Below are 16,748 nucleotides of genomic sequence, written 5' to 3' on the forward strand. Positions count from 1 at the left end.
CAGTGGCTTGGTAAGGTGTATATGGAAGGGGGGGGAGCAATGTCGGCAGCTGGCTGTCCCCAGCAGAGCGGACGCCTTATTTCTAGAGCAGGGGCTCTGAAGGCTTTCACTGGGAAAGCATCAAAGTAGTCGCCATAGCAACCTACTGAGGAAGGCTCAGCAAGGCAGGCAGCTCCCCTCTCCCCCAGGGTGGCACAGGCACTGTCCCTTCCTTTGGCTTTGGAGATGGGGCCAGTCCCCCAGGATCAATGGCCAAGGTCACAACAGATCAACACAAGGTCACAACGGCCAAGATGCACAACAGAAAGAAGGAAGAACAGAGGTTGGAGCCTGGGGGCCCGTACTTACATCCTGCTCTTCTGTTGATCAGCTCTGGGCCTCAGGCCAATTTCTTCCCTTCTTGGGTCTGACTGATATGGACTGACCCAGATGGCCCCACTGAGATGTCTGTACTATGTGGGGTGAATTCTCTGAGCCAGAGTTTACACAGAGTCTCAGAGAAGAAAGCTCTATTCTTCCCACAGGAAGAGGCAGGCCGGCCGCCCCTGGCTGTGTTTGTCCTGAATCTCGGGAATGTGTGGCAAATGCATTTCCCCAGCCGGGCCCTGGGGTGTTCTTGTAGGCCAGGGTGTCAGAGGCCAAGAGTCTTGCAGTCATGAACCCTGATTTCCCCTGGCGCCTGGAGAGAGACAGGCTATGCATCATCTCTAGCATTGAGACGACGGATCCAGAGTCACAATGGTCCAGGCTTTATGGGAGGTGGTCCCCAGCCCACATCATGCTACAGATACAAGAATAAGATCTTGGAAAACCAGGAAACCAATATCTAGGGCAAGAGCTTATGGTGGAAACGCTGTTGTGGAAGGAAGTTAGAGAGGATGGGAAGGGGAGATTTTGAGGTTCTCTCCCTTGGCTTCTAAAGCACAACCCTGAACTGGACAGGACAGCCTGGAAACAACACTGGCAAAGGAAAGTCCCAGAGGAGGAAAGTGCTGAGCTCGTCGTAACGGCCCTGAGCTACACCGACAAGGTACTGGAAATGCTACAGGACCCTGTGCCCTCCCAGGCTCAGAGGAGTGCAGACCCTCCTTTCTATCCCCTGGTTTGGTTGGCTGAAAAGCAGCTACATTACTGAAAATATTGGTCTATTTTCCCCTGCACTTGCTGGGAAGTTGAATTCTGGCTTTTAAGAGCCAGGCAGGAGCTGAAGTCCAGCCCAGGTTGACACTGCCCACTCTGTCCCTATGGAGGCAGATGGGTGGGTGGATTCAAGCCCGTCGGGTGAAAGGGTCTGGTCCTGGTATGGCCCAGAGGCGTGGGAACATGAAGCCTGGGTGTGATGAAGGGGAGGAAAGCAGAGCCGTCACCCTCAGTCCAGTCGAGAGGGATGCTTCTGTATTCTGATGAAGTCTGTCCCTCTCCAGCTTGGAAGCCCTCAGTGGCTCCCTATTGCCAACAAGATAAAGCTTGTGATCCAATACCCACAGTCCATGCCCTCCCGACCGGGTCCCCACCTGCCTCTCCTACCTCAGTCCCTCCTCCTGCACTCTCATGTCCAGTGACATCAGACACGGAAACGTGCTGTTTCCCCAGGCTGTCCGTATAGCCTCCAGGCCTTTGCTCCCTGCAGGCTCCCTGTCTCCAGAGAGCCCCCTTCCCCATCTCTGAGAATCTGCCAGGATTTCCTACAAATGCCTCACGCCCTCCCCAAGGCGGACTGCCATCTTACCATCAAACGTGGTGGGTGGACAGTAGTCTTTGCTCCCCTGACCCTGATTAGACAGAACATCTGGAAGGCAGGGCTCTGTTCAACCTGCGTTCCCTTCATTCACCCCAGAACCTGGCCCCTGGGTGGATTGTACGGTCTGGTGTGTGGCTGAGGCTCAGCTGCTATTTGGTGAATGAATGAATGAATGAATGAATGGAAAATGCTGTGCCCTGAACAAGGGCTAAACGAGCCCTGAACGAGCTGTTTGTTCTGCACCACCCCCTTGACTCATCCCTGGCATTGATTGGGTAAATATTTATGCCAACTTCTCAGATTTCTAAATGCCCTTTTGGAACATGAAACCCAGAAATCAATTAAAAAAAAAAAAAAAAGACTCCAGGCAGGGCAACTTACCCCCCCAGAGTGGTGCCCTGGTCTCCTTCTCTTCTCCTGTGCTGCTCCCTTATGGGGTCCCCTCCTTGGGTAGTACTTGTTATGCCCCTTGGGGAACCCGCTTCCCGGGGACCAGCGTTCAGTGCTCCGAGGGGCCACATGCATTTGTGATTTCAGTAGGTCTCTTCCAGAGGAAAAATGGAAGCTTCCTGCACTTAGCAGCAGGAGGGCAGAGGGCGGTGATGGGAGCACTACGAGCATTAGGGCCCGTGGAAGGATGCGTGTGCATGGCTCTCTTAAGTGGGTGTGGAGATGCCGCGTGGGCTCTCTCCGTTTTCTTTCTGCCATTCAGCACATAGTGACGAGGCTGGCCGGGAAAACAGGGGGTCTCCCCAGTGGAGGGGGAGGCACTTGAAATCTGGGTGGAAACAAGGCAGGACGCAGCCCCAGCTTCCCCTCTATCCCTGTGCCGTGGGGCAGGCACTTGACCTCTCCGGATCTCATTTCCCACTCCCCACCCCATAAGTGGGCACAGAGCCCCACCCCCAGCAGCCGTAGCAGCAGAGAGGAGAGGGTGGACATGGGGTCCCATGGAGCTACAGATCTAGGAGCCCCTGGCTTGGACTCAGTGTGGCAGGTGAGGGGCAGGAAGGAGCCTGTTTCATCCCTGGCTGCCTGGGAAGGTGAGGTGCCTCTTTCATAAGTGGCAGAGCAAAGACCAGTGGCTGCCATGCTCCCTGCTCTGAACACCTGTGGGGAGAGGGGCCTGGTGCGCATGTTCCTGGGAGGTATCAAGAAGCCACAGAATTCCCAGGTATGGAACCCAGACTTTGGAGCCAGAATGTCTGGGTTTTAATCTGGCCGCCACCAATGTATGCGTGTATTAGCTTGTTAGGTCTGTCGGTACGAATTACCGCAAACTGGGTGCTTTAACCAACAGAAATGGATTATGTCAGAGTTCAGGAGGCTGGAAGTCCCAGACCAACGCGTTGGCAGGGCAGTTCTTTCTGAGGGCTGGAAGGGAGCATGTGTTCCGGACCTCTCTCCCAGCTTCTGGCTGTTTGCCGGCCATCTGTGGCATTCTCTGTGTGTGTCTGTGCCCAGATTGCCCCTTTCTATCAGGATACTGGTCATAGGGATCAAGGGTCCACCCCCTTCAGGATGATTTCATCTTAACTGATTCTGTCTGCAATGACCCTATATTCAAATAAGGTTAACCTTATGGTTATGATGGAGGTTAGGACTTCAGTTTGGGGGAGACACAGTTCAACCTCTAACAGTATGGGGCACGGGATATTCTGTGCCTCAGTTCCCTTATCTGTAAAATGGCAAGGACTTCAATTTGGGGGGGACACAGTTCAACCCATAATAGTATGGGGCATGGGGTATTCTATGTGTCAGTTCCCTTATCTGTAAAATGGCGATGATGCTACCTAACACAGAAGCCCGTTTCGAGCTTTAGATGAGTTATTATATGTAGAGCACATGTCTTTGGTGCCCCACAGATGCTAACTAGTCTCACATTTCATCTTTTGTCACAACCCTGTCCTCTAGAGCAAGTCACATCTTCTTACGCCGCAGGTCTCCTGAACAGGTGAAGTGGCCTTATGGTGTCGGGGTCCAGGCAGGTGGGTCAGTAATGGACCCCGTTTCATTAAAGGCATTTCTGCTCAGCATTGTAGCCCTCAGTGGGATGAACAGAACCCACCTATGCCCAGGGAAAAACTCACCTATTAAGATGGCATTCTCTGCCGCTCTTGGTGTTAATGGAAAAATAAATCTATCATGACCTATTGAGTCCTTTAAATTCCCATTTTATGGCCACCAGCCCATCCTACTCTCTCACTGGGGCTGTTATGGACTTAAGTGTGTCCCCTCAAAATTCACATGTTGAAGTCCTAACCTTTAACGTGACTGTATTTAGAGATGGGGACTTTTGGGGAAGGTGATTATAGTTAGATGAGTCCTCAGGGCTGGGCTTTAATCCCACAGGAATGGTGTCCTTATACAAAGAGGATTTTCTTATAAAGACACCAGAGCTGCCTCTTGCCTTCTCTCTCTCCTTACGCCCAAAGAGCCCATGTGATCACACAGTCAGAAGGTGCCATCTATAAGCCAGGAAGAGACATCTCACCAGAAACCAAATCTCATGTCACCTTGATCTCAGACTTCTAGCCTCCAGAAATGTGAGAAAATAAATTCTGCTGTTTAAGTCCCCCAGTCTATGGCATTCTGTTATGGGAGCCCCAGTGGGCTAAACATGAGTCACCGTGCCCTGAGACCTCACCCCCCCGCCAAACCTTTCTCTTTGGAACCTACCCAGTCTCTGCCCCCTTCCTTCAGAGCCTTTTCTGAGCCACAAGGGGAAGTTGGGGTGGCCACAGACTTTCCCCAAATTCTCAAGATATTCTTTATAACACGGGCTTAGATGCAGGTCATGGGTTGCCTCCAGGAACTGCACACAGAGCTGGAGAAGTCCTTCCTATTGTGGTCAGTCCCGTCTTCCCAATATCCATTTATATCCAATATCCATTTGGGGAATATTGCATTCATTTCCTATTCCTGCTATAACTAATTAATACAAACTTAGTGACTTAAAACAGCACACATTTATTCTCCTATAATTCCTAAGGGTCCAAAGTCCAAAACAGGTCTCACTGGGTCAACATCAAGAGTTAGCAGGGCTTCCTTCTGGAGATCCTTGCCCATCACACCTCCTCAGCATCCCCGCATCGCATGGTCTTCTCCTGCTTCCATGATCACTTTGCTTCTTCTGATTCTGGTTTCCCATGGCCTTCACTTAGAAGGACCCCTGTGATTATGTTTAAGACCTACTTGGGTAATCTGTGCTAGCCCCCGCCACACTTCAAGATCCTTAACTTTGTCCCAGCTGCAAAGTCCCCTTTTTCATATAAGGGAAGATGCACAGATCCTGGGCATTAGGACGTGGCTATCTTTGGGGGGAAGATGACCACCACAGGTGGGTAGTACGATTTCCACCCTACAGAGCATATTTTAGGAATCTCTAGGTTCTGAAGAAAGGGACTTTTGCAACATCACATAGCACAATGGACAGAAAAGACCTAGCTTTCTTCTTGCTAATGCTTCTCTTTATTAGCTGTGTGACTTTGGGCTGATTACCTAACTTCTCTCTGCTTCTGCCTGCCCACTGATTCAATGGGTATACTAGTACCCACCTTCCTGCGCATTGGGAGGGCAGTGAAGACAAAGCAAGTGCTCGATATCTGGTAGCGACCGTGTTAGGCTCTAGACTAAAGCTGAGTTCAGTCTCCTCCTGGTCGTAGAGGCAGTAGAGGGACCCTGTTTGCCAAACACCAAGACTACTGCCCCTGGGCAATGTCCAGCCCCTGTCTCCTCTGCCAACTCCACACCCCAGCTCACCCACACAACATCTGGGTCATGGCCACACACAGGTCACCTAAGACCGAGGCATGGGGACCTTAGGAATGAGTCAAGGGTTGAGCCAGCACACTGCACCAGCATCTTGGAAATGCTCTTGGAATCATGGGGCTGAGTGCCAGAGCCCCTGTTTCAAGGTTGGAAAGGGGAGTCCAGATGAGCCTACCAAAATCCTAGATGCAGGTAGAGAGCCCTGACCTTGAAGTTGGTGATCTGGGCACTTGGCCCCACATTGTCCCTAGTTTGCTGCATGACTCTGAAAAGTCCCTCCATCTTTCTGAGCCTCAGTTAAGTTATTCGTACAGCCAAGGGACTGGAAACAATGGTCCCTTCATCCAGCTGTGGTGACATGCAGTCCCTCTAGTTTCCACCAGACTCTCACTGGTAAATGAATCCAGCAAGCACACAGGGCTGCGGAGATCGTGGGCTCACACCGCACTCGCCCAGATGTACAGCCGAGTGGCTGCAGGAGATATGGAATCAGCCTGGAGAAGGGGAAGCTGACCAGAGAATATCCCTTTTTCTGTGTCTGGAATGCCAGCAGCCGGTGCCCAAGCTGGGGGACCGGTGTCATTGCAAGCAAACAGGGGTCTGTGTTGGGCTGGTGGCGGCAGGGCAGTGAGCTGGTAGCCTGGTCAGAGCTCTGGTGGCTATGCCGGCAGCCCATGGGTTGGCTAGAGGCCTGCGGGATAGGACAGGGCAGGGCCAAGGGGGGTGGAGTCAGGTCCCAACCAAGGTCAGTGGCAAATGCTCGTTCCAGTTCCAACACTCGGCTTCTCACTGAGCACGAGGGACTGTGACCTCCACTGCGTGCACACTTGGCTGTGGGACAGAGTAAGTACAGGTACTAAAGATGGGCAGGGGGTCCATGGGCTTAAGGGTATGTGGGGAACGGTGAAGACAGGACTCGGGTTATGCGATCTGGGGGGCTTCAAAGCTCTGGTGTTGTCCCAGAGCGACCAGGAAAACTCTCTGCGGTGATGGGGAAGGAGCCAGGGCTTTGGAAGCAGCAGGGTCCTCCCGACCCCACCCCTGGCTGTGTGAACTTGGGCATGACCCTCCGCATGGCTGCACCTCAGTGTCCTTACAGGCAAGATGCATGGCGGCTGTCACCCAGGAGGGACTTTATCCCCGGGGCACATCTGGAGACATTTGTAGTTGGTGCAGCTGGAGACAGGGCTGCGCTGGCAGCTGAGTAGACCCCCGACAAGGCACGAGACAGTTCCTGCAACATAGATCAGGGAGGAGGCGGAGAAACCCCAAAGTAAGATTGTGGGGACGAAGCGTCTGGTCCCCAAGGCCGGGCTCCGTAACCCAGAGCGCTTCTGTATTGTTTTCTGTGCCTGCCATCTTGGACCTTGAGAAATCAGGAGAAGGTATGGAATATCTCCGTTTCCCTGAGTGAGGGCTGCCTGGCCTGGAGGCTGGCTGCTAGAGCTCCAGACGCTGTTTGGCGATTTGGGTTTTGTTTATTTGTTTTGTTTTTAAAGCTTTGACTTATTTAATGAGAGAGAGAGTGTGTGTGCACTAGCAGCGGGGACGGGCAGAGAGAGGAGGGAGAAGCAAGCTCCATTCTGAGCAGGGAGCCCGATGTGGGGCTCTATCCCCTGCCATCTTGACCTGAGCTGAAGGCAGACGCTTAAACCAACTGAACCACCCAGGCGGCCCAGGCATTTTGTCAAATAAGCAAAATGTCGACATAAAATAAGTGTATTGTTCAGTTTTCCTAAGGCTGGGGCCCTTGGCAAAAAATACAACAATAGAAGGGGGAGTTCTCCCCTGGCCAACATCCTTGGTCCCGGATCAAGAAGCTGCCGTGTGAAGAATAGGGCGGAGGGCAGGGGGGCCGGGAGGTGAGGGATGTGTTGTTGGTGGTGGTGGTTTCGCGGTTGTACACGGGAATGATGTCTGGCTTTTGGTATGTCAGTCAGACCTCAATAAAATAGTTTTTAAGAAAGAAACGGGAAAGGGGAGCCAGGCAGCAGGACAGGAGCTGGCAAGTCCTGGGAGCCCAGCCTGGCTCCATGTCCAGCATGGGATCTAAAACCCCTGAGCCACAGAGAAGGCATGCCTGCCTGCCTGCCTGCCTGCTTGCCTTCCAAAAAGGGGTCTGAGGGAGTATAGCTCAGTGGTAGAGCATTTGACTGCAAAAATCTCCAGCCCTTGACTGCAAATCTCACAGGGAGAGCAGGGTTGGTGCCGGTCCTCTCTGTTGGGAGCACGTGCTTTTGTCGGGGAGAGAGGCCGGAATGCTGGAAGGCCCCAGCAAACCCGTGTGGGCTCGCGCTTACATCGCAGAGCAGCGAGACAATCAAGGGGCCGTTACAGAGCACGACAACACAGAGGGAGGGGCCAGCTGCAGGCAAGGGATCACCAGCAGTGGGATTCAAGCAGGGGCCCGAGGGCTAGCGAGAAGCTGGTGCTGCTCCCCAACACCTTGGAGGCGGCAATGACCTTCTTAGGTGGTGGGGCGCTGTGACCCGGGGTGGGTGACCGAGGGAGATGTCTTCAGAATGGCTCTGGGGACAGGAGGAGAAGGGGAGTGGGTGGGTGGAAGGTGACAGGACCTCTGGAGGACATGGCAGCTGAAAAGGGGAGGGGCTGGCAGATGTCAGAGCCGCTCTGGAGCTAGAAACCCACAAACCTCGCGGATGGTCTGGAGGTGGGGAAGAAGGCTAAGGAAGTCCCCTTAGTCACTGCTGCCAGGAAGCTCTCCCAGATCTTTAGGATCGAGGAAACTGGGATTTTGTTTTTCCCTCTCTGCCTGTGTCCCAAGGCTCACATCTCCTTTTGCAATCAGTGGACAGACCTCCGCCACCCACCTCGCCCAGCTGAGTCCAAAGTTGACCCGGTAGAACTTTGTTGCCCAACATTTGGAATAAATGAAGCAGATTCTGAGTCCATGGGTAGTGGGGATCCGTGGGAGGATTGCCCCAGCGCCTGCCCGCACCCGCCTACACCAGCTGGCTCACATCACCTTGTCCTGATGCCAGAGAAACCTGAATGATCTGCTCTCCTCCCTTGGACCTTGGGCCCATCTGCAGAAACGCTGGAATCAGGGGTCTAGAGAGTCAGTTGGTCCAGGCTCCGATCTCCTGCCTGAGAGCCAGTCTCCCAAGGGCCAGGCTCCCAGGGCCTGGAGCAGACTCGCCCTAGCTTCAAAGTGGCACAAAACTCTGCCAAAGCTGCATATTTCCCCCAGAAACCAGGGGTGTGATGGCACAGGCTGGGAGCCTGGGAAACCTGAACCGAGCTCCCTGAGGCCCCATTTTCTCAGAAGAGATCTCTCTGACCCTCTGTTTCCTCCTCTGTACCATGGTGACAATACCAACTCCGAGTTGCTGTGGAGGAGGGAAAATGAGCTCATACAGGTGAACAGCTTGAGTGACACCCAGGGATCCTCCCCAGGATCTACAGGAGAGGAGGAACCAGGTATCATGTCTCAGAACCATGAAAGGAAGACAAGAGGTAGTGTGTACACCAGTCCCAGGAATCTGGATTTCAATCCTGCTTCCATCACACATTAGCTGGGACAAGCAGTGCTGTTCTGTTCACCCTCAGTTTATCCATCTGTGAAATGGTCTTCATGATGCGGACTCTCGTGGATGGTTCAATGTTGTAATGTCTGTAGAGTGTCTGGCTTTCATAAGAGATAAGGTGGGCCCCAAAGGAGTGAGAGTTCTAGGTCCCAAGCCTGCAGCCCAGGGGAGAGTGGATGAAGCTGGGGTCCCCTCCACAGAGACTCAGCTGTCCAGGAAGACTCAGGGGGCACCAGGAAAGCGGCTGCAGCCCATCAGACCTCTGCTGTTTGGCGGGGTACGGGGTGGGGGAACTGGTGGAGAGAAAGGTTACTGGCCACAGCACATGACAGACCTTGAGTTGATTATGAACACAGTGAGGCCTGTAGAGGGACAGGGACTGGCCCAAGGCCACCGGGCATCGGCAAGGACAGACAGCCAGAACTTTCTCTCCTGCCTGAGCCCTGGGTTCCATCCAAGCAGGACACTCCCTTGTGTCTGCAATTCTTCCTGGAAAGCATTTCCTTTGAAGTAATTATCAGCTGGGTGTTAATCTGTGATAGCGAGGGTGGGGGTGGCGGGGGTGGGGGGGGTGGAGTTGAATGTTTGCTCAGCTCCATCCCCCTGCCCTGATGCCCGCCACGTTGCGGGAGGGACCATACTGTGCTGTAAAATTAACAAGTTCAAAGGACACAGAGATTAAACCACCTGCACTCTCAGGGTGCCCACAGAAAGGGGGTGTCAGCCTGGGAAGCCGGGACCCTGTTGCTGAATCATCTGCAGATTCGCAGCTACGGTGCTGGCTGCCAGGGTGGGGAACAACAAGACGGGGGGCTGTCGCACGGAAGGAGGGCCAGGCATCCAGGGAAGCCACAGGGCACAGGGGTTTAGGGCACATCACATTATCACAGTGTCAAAGCTGGGTCCAAGCCCAAGCTGGGCCCCCACCAGCCAGTGGCTCGGCCTCTCTGAGCTTCAGAGGACGCCCGTAGAACAGTGCTAGTAGCAGAACCCACTTCTGCCGGTGGGTGTGAGGTCCACGGAGGCGGGTACGAGGAACCTCTGTAACTGCGGAGTCTACTGTGTGGGGCTCTGGGGGGGTCCGGAGTGTCTGCAGACAGAACATTCTAGATGAGCCTCCTTTGTGAGCTCAGGTGCAACGTGGAGGCCAGGGTGGGTGGGCGTGACCTGCTCAGGTCATTCGATTTTGCTCAAAGACAGGACTGCAGCCCAGGTCTGCCTGACCCCCAGGGTCACTGGCATTCCCCCACCCCCTACAGTGGGCCACTTTGCATGCAATGTCCAATGCAGCTATTTGGGGCCCTTTGGCGTTGGGGTTTAGGGGGGTCATGTGACTCTGGGAGGACCCTGAGGTCAGGGACCTGATGACATGGTGTCCATGGGAGAAGAAGACCCAGCCATGGAGATGTTCTCACCACCACCACCGCGGAGAAGCTTTCTTCAGCAGACAGGCCACCAGCTCCCCCACAAGAGCAAGGGTGCAGTGAGAGCATGTACCCCAAGCATAGCTGAGGAACTGGGGGATCTCGGTGGGGTTTTGACCCTGAAACTGCAACAGCCATGGCTGACCGACCCATGCACCAGATCTGCGCCAGGCCCAACCACAACGCTTGCCCTATACTGACCCCTTAAGGGAGCTTTAAAGCTCCCGGCCACGCTCTGGCCCAGGTACAGCATCACCTCCATTGTACAGACAGGTGGGGGACAGGGCATGGGGCCTGACTGACTTGCCCCAAACCGCACTAGTAGGAAGTAGCAGGGCCGAGCTTTGAACCCAGGAGGCTGGGCTGCAGAGTCTGGGCTGATCACAGGGGACCAGGCGCACAGGGGACTTTGGCAGGCCTGGGCACAGGAAGGATTCTGGTTGGAGAGGAGGGGTCTAGGAATGTGGGCGGGAAGAAAGAAGGAGAAGAGGGGTCGAAGACCCCCCACGGCTTACCTAGTTGGCCTGCTCATCTGGGGGACGGAAGGAAGAGGAGACGTGTTGGCTCAGGCCTCCGTGACAAAGCATCACAGAATAGAAAGTTGGTCTCGGCTCAAGGTTTTGGCAAAGCTGTTTCCTTGATGCCCAGATGCTAGTCTCTTCCCCGGGTCCCCACATGGCCGCCCGTCTGTGTGTGTGTCTGGGTCCTAATCTCTTCTCACAAGGACACTGGCCAGATTGGATCAAGGCCCCCCAGAAAGACCTCATTTTGACTTCATGACTTTTTTAAAGACCTTGTCTCCAAATATAGTCACATTCTGAGGGGCTAGGGGTTGAGACCTCCACACAGGAGTCTGGGGGACGCAATTCAGCCCTCATAGAATAGGAGGGAAGTTGGAGTGTTTACATTAAGAGGACAGAATCTCCTCCTGGGGTTGCGGGGGAGGCGTGCACCTCTGATGAGGCTTGAGGATGGCCCTGGGGTCCTAGCACAGCCCCCCAGGGGAGAGGAAGAAAGAACCAGCTGGCATCTGCCTGTTCACCAACGAGTCTCTGGAGCTTGGCACCCTGCGTGCCACGAGGGAGATGCGCGGTATGTATTTGCTGAGTGAACAAGGGTAGACCAGCAGTCTGAGGGGCCCGTGGGGTGGGTCGTTGGTCTGAGTTCATAAAAGGGCCACCAGGCCTTGCACACTCTTTCCCCAGGGGTCGAAGTGACAGTCAGAGGCCACTTGGGAGGCAGGCTTCTCGTTCCCTGGGGACCTCAGAGATGCGGATCAGGCAAAAGGAGGGAGAGCCCTGCCCTCCCCTACCCCATAGCATGTGCGCTGATGTGGATGAGAGGATTCTTGTCCCTGGGGGGCCAGCCCCCACCTCAGGTCTGCACGCTCTGCCTTCTCCTCCCTTTCCGACCCTTAGATGCCCAAGTCCCCCCAGTCTCAGTCCTCGAGCCTCCATGCCCTGCTCGAAACCTCTCTCCCCACCGCACAGGCTCGTCATCTCCCTTAGGTTCCGCCACTCAGGGGGTCACCTCTCTGGGACCTGCGCCTGACGCACTTCCCCCCAGCAGTTCATCCTTCCAGAGGACCCCTTCCCACCTGCCTTTCAGAACGAGGAGCGGCCACGATGCAGTTCTGCCTCCTCCTGTGCCTGATGCTCTTCACCCCTTTGGGTGCCAGCCTGCTCCACCCCCGCTCGCGGGAGACGAAGAAGAGAGCCAAGGAGCTACCCGTGCTCAGCACCGCGGCCCCCGCCAGCAGGGACTTTGCCTTTGACCTCTACAGGGCCTTGGCTACGGCTGCCCCTGACCAGAACATCTTCTTCTCCCCTCTGAGTATCTCCACCACCCTGGCCATGCTGTCCCTGGGGGCGCGATCCCATACGAAGGAGCAGATCCTGGAAGGCCTGGGCGTCCATCCCCAGGAGGGCTCGGAGGAGGAGCTCCACAACACCTTCCACCGGCTGCTGCGGGAGTTTGCCCAGCCCAGGGAGGACGTCCAGCTGAGCCTCGGCAACGCCCTGTTCATCAGCCCCGAGGTGCACCTCCAGGACACCTTTCTGAGTGCCATGAAGACGCTGTACCTGGCGGACACCTTCCCCACTGACTTTGGGGACCCCGCAGGGGCCCAGAAGCAGATCAATGATTATGTGGCAAAGCAAACTCAAGGCAAGATTGCAGACTTGGCGAAGGACCTGGATAGCACGGAGGTCATGATTATGGTGAATTACATCTTCTTTAAAGGTAAGACCCTTGCACACCAGCCCTTCCTGCTGCTTTTGTCAAAAGAGCACCCAATCCCCACACGCATCAAGGAGTGGGAGTGGATTTAGTCCCTTCTGGGGCCTGTTGACAGAGTGAGGCCAACAAGCAGCCGAGGGTAAGCAGGCATCTTCTGAGGGTGTAAAGGGAGGTCAGTGACCCCCGGTTGCTGTCTCCCCCACCGGGGAAGAGCTGGGTCCTCTCCATGGGCCCTGGAGTCACAGCTTCCACGCTGGATCTAAAGCACGAGACCGCCATGGCAACTCAGGGCAGGATTGCGGGTCTAAGAGAGATCTTGGAGGGCCTTCCCTTACCCCCACATCCTTGCTCCCGTGCCCTCCTAGGGGCTGTTTCCTCAGCGAGAAACGCCTTGACAGGCCCCTGTCCCCTCCGGAGAGTCCTCCCCCTCTCTCTCACGACAGATGATCTCTCCATCTTCGTTCCCTTGACGTTTCGTGTGGTTACCCCTACTCACCTTGGCTCTCATGTCTGCTTATCCTTCTAGATGCTGAGCCTCTCAGTGCCCGTGTGGGGTCTGGCCAAGGGTGGGAAGGCAGGAGTGGGTAAAGGCAGGGAGAGGAAGGAAGGAGGAAAGAGGAAGATAGTTGGCTGGTTAACTCCTCCCCCTTCCTAGGAGCACAGAAGGGAGCAAACATCCAGCTTGGAATCCCCCAGGGCAGGGCTCTCTCTAGGACACCAGGCTGCAGGGGACAACTGTGACATAGGCTACGAGGGGCCCTGGGGTAGGTTCCAAATCTGATGACTACTAATTAGATGGAAAGAACTACTTGTATCTCGCTGATGGTAGAGACGCAGCAGGAATCAGACGGAGCAGCAAGGCAAACAGAGGGCTTCTCCGTAACAAGAATTCGGTGTGTCCAGGAACCTTACATACCTCTCTCCCAAACATAGATCAAAATCCAAAAGTGGGAAAAGAATGAAAAACAGAATAACTCCCCCAGGTGTAGTGTCGATTTGTCCGTCATCTGTATTGTTGACCCTTTTCCTGAGGGTGTCTGACCTTGAGTAAACAGTAGAGAATCAAACTCCACTAAGCGGTTGAGGGCCTCCAAAGACATGAAAAGCATCCTCCTGGCTTGGCCCACGTCAGAGGAAAAGGCCCACAGGAAGTCCGGGCACATCCCCAAAGTTATAAAAAGACTCGCCTTCCTATTCCAGGAGTTCCGCCGACCCTGCCCCCGAGGAGACTGTGCTGGGGAGGACAAGCTCTGCTTGACGGGTTTACTGTCTTGACACTGTTCGTTTGCAGCTAAGAATTTCTAATGTGTTTCCCATTTTGATATTTAGCTAAGTGGAGGACAAGTTTTGACCACAAAAACACCCGAAAGCAGGACTTCCATGTGACCTCGGAGACCGTGGTGCGGGTGCCCATGATGAAAGGCGAAGACCATTATTACTACTTCCTGGACCGAAACCTCTCCTGCAAGGTGGTGGGTGTCCCCTACGAAGGGAATGCCACCGCTTTCTTCATCCTCCCCAGCGAGGGCAGGATGGAACAGCTGGAGAACGGACTGAATGAGAAAACACTGAGGAAGTGGCTCAGGATGTTCACAAAGAGGTACTCTGCAGGTGACATGGGACCAGTCTGGCCCTGCTCACCTCTGGGGAGACACAGCTATGGTGGGAAGGTCTCACCCAGCTCAGGAGCGGCCCCCAAGCCTGGAGCTGTCACATGAGGTTCTGGCCCCCAGGCCCTGGCCCAGTCTGAGGGAGCATGGCTGGACGCCCACCCGCTTTCCTGCTGGAGCCATGAGCATAGGCAGGGACCTCTGGGACAGCCCAGCTCCACGACCAGAGTGGGCTGGGCTCTAGATGAGGGGCTGGAGGATGCTCACGAAGCCGAGGGGAGAGAGCGGGGATACGAGCTTGGGGAGCCGACACTCCGGGAAGAGTCTCGGAATGTTCTTGTTCTCTTTCCAGGCAGCTTGAGCTCTACCTCCCCAAGTTCTCCATCGAGGGCTCCCACCGGCTGGAGAAGGTCCTCCCCAGGCTGGGCATCAATGACGTCTTCACCAGCCATGCTGACTTGACTGGCATCACCAACCACTCCAGCATCCAGGTCTCTGAGGTGAGCTCGGGAGCTCCTGAGCTCCTGCTTTCAGAGATATCTGTTCTTTTCTACTATTCTGCTATGCTATGCCATGCTGTTCTATTCTATTCTACCCCACTCCACTCTGTTCCTTCATTCCATTCCGTTCCGTTCCGTTCCGTTCCGTTCCACATTCTATATTCTCTTCCCGTCTCTCTCACTCTCCTCTTTTCCCTTAAGAAGCAAAAAATCTCACACTGTGTCTTATCCTATGCACCATGGGAAACCATATGCAGCTCCGTGTCTCAGGAGGAGCTCTCGTTCAGCAATCAAAACTAAGAATTAAGTGCTAGCTCCTTCACTCACTGGGTGTGTCCTCCAACAATTACTTGGCCTCTCTGTGCCACCTTCCTCTCTATAAAATTGGAGGGTTGCAGCCTTGCTGTGGGATGCTGTGACAGTTCAATGGACAGCACAGGCGCAGTCAGTCACCCCTTGGCACAGATCCCGATGCACGGTAGCCACACAGCTGTGTCATTAGCTACCTGCTTGGTGTCACGGAGACTTGGACAGGGATGTCACAGGCAGAAGTTCTGCTGTCTCCTGGGATGACATCTTCCAGCCCCTGGTGGCTCAGTGACTCCTGATGTCTCCTCTGCAGATGGTGCACAAGGCCATGGTGGAGGTGGACGAGTCGGGGACCAAAGCGGCTGCAGCCACAGAGACCATCTTCATGTTCAAGTCAGCTCCGATGAGCTCCCAAAGGCTCATATTCAACAGGCCCTTTTTGATGGTCATTGTGGAGAACTCCACGAATATCCTCTTTGTTGGCAAAGTGACCCACCCCTGAGGTGGGTGTGTCTCCTGGAAGGTCACAGGTGGTGGAAATTGAAGGCACATCGTGGCATCTGTCTGCTGGGAGCTGGTGATTGACACAGGTTTCCTGGACTAATGAGGCTTTTACAAGTAATAATAGTCATAGTATTGATATACTAATGGTTGCTTCTTCTCACACAACTGCACAACGTGGGCACCTTAAAGATCCTTCAGGAGCATTTGGTCTTGCCTTTACCCTTCCTCGGTGGAGTCTAGCACTGAGGCCCAGAGAGGTTGGTTGACTTGCCCAAGGTCACACAGCATGTTAGTGGTAGAGAGAAGCCCAGAATCCAGGCCCCTGACTTCCAGCCCAGTGACACTGAGCTCTGTAGGAGGCTTGTTCTGGTAGATATTTCTACCAAGAAATGTATTTCTAAGCTGAGCCCTCATCTTGCCAACCATGCCAACCATCAGTTCATCATGGTGTGGAGAGAACACTGAAATGAGAGTCTGGAATGGGGCTTCTGTCCCAGCTAACCAGCTAGGGGACATTGGAATAATTCTGCCCCTCTCTGGACCTCTGTTTCCCCCATGCATACCATGAAGGATCAGGTGAAGGGCTGAAGGCTCCTTGACGTTATGTAGGAAGCTGGGTGTTCCCTGCCAGTCACGGTAGATTTTAAGATATTCCAGCGCTACTTGTCCTTGAAGAAAAGCAAGTGGACAGCAGCGTGGAAATGGTCCATCACAGCATTGAGCCATCGTGTGGTTTCAGTAACAACCTCCTGGCCTTGGCTGGAGGGGGAGCCCAGAGGCCCGTTGCAAATACTACCATATCTACTGAAGACGTTGATGACTAACTGTGAATTTTAGTGTCCACAATAACAATACAGCATGTTGCAAACACTGGGTGTCATTGTCCTTACTTACAGAAATAACACTGGGAAAGGCGACATCAATAGCTTTCCATGTGCCAGGCTTGGTGCTAGGATCTTTAGCTGGATGGCTGCACTTATCTGCCCTGAGGCCGGTACCACAGTTCTCCCCATTTTACAGATGGAGAAGGCAAGGCTTGCAGAGAGCGGGCTGTTAACCCAGTCATGTGGCTTCCAAGGGGTGAAGGCAGGATTGGACCCTGG

General features: G+C 54.3%; 1 protein-coding gene and 1 long non-coding RNA gene across 4 annotated transcripts; both read left to right on the forward strand.

Annotated features, from left to right (window-relative positions):
* The first annotated feature begins 466 nt into the window (after positions 1-466).
* LOC131835391 (uncharacterized) lies at positions 467-4,317 on the forward strand. 2 transcript variants are annotated; one of them, XR_009355174.1, is made up of 2 exons: positions 467-1,030; positions 4,094-4,317. It is a non-coding gene; the product is annotated as an uncharacterized LOC131835391 (long non-coding RNA). The 2 variants fall into 2 exon arrangements; XR_009355173.1 differs by having other exon boundaries at positions 4,177-4,317.
* A 1,944-nt stretch (positions 4,318-6,261) lies between these two features.
* On the forward strand, positions 6,262-16,515 carry SERPINA5 (serpin family A member 5). Of its 2 annotated transcripts, none has more exons than XM_059183013.1 (5): positions 6,262-6,365; positions 12,093-12,725; positions 14,052-14,322; positions 14,685-14,832; positions 15,455-16,515. In XM_059183013.1, exons 1-5 carry the CDS (start codon positions 6,269-6,271, stop codon positions 15,641-15,643), a joined length of 1,338 nt encoding a protein of 445 aa, XP_059038996.1. In that variant the 5' UTR covers positions 6,262-6,268; the 3' UTR covers positions 15,644-16,515. The 2 variants fall into 2 exon arrangements, with proteins under 2 accessions (XP_059038996.1, XP_059038997.1); XM_059183014.1 differs by having other exon boundaries at positions 6,264-6,355.
* Positions 16,516-16,748: the final 233 nt, after the last annotated feature.

This window comes from Mustela lutreola, chromosome 7 (genome assembly GCF_030435805.1).
Source record: "Mustela lutreola isolate mMusLut2 chromosome 7, mMusLut2.pri, whole genome shotgun sequence".
Taxonomy (NCBI): domain Eukaryota; kingdom Metazoa; phylum Chordata; class Mammalia; order Carnivora; family Mustelidae; genus Mustela; species Mustela lutreola.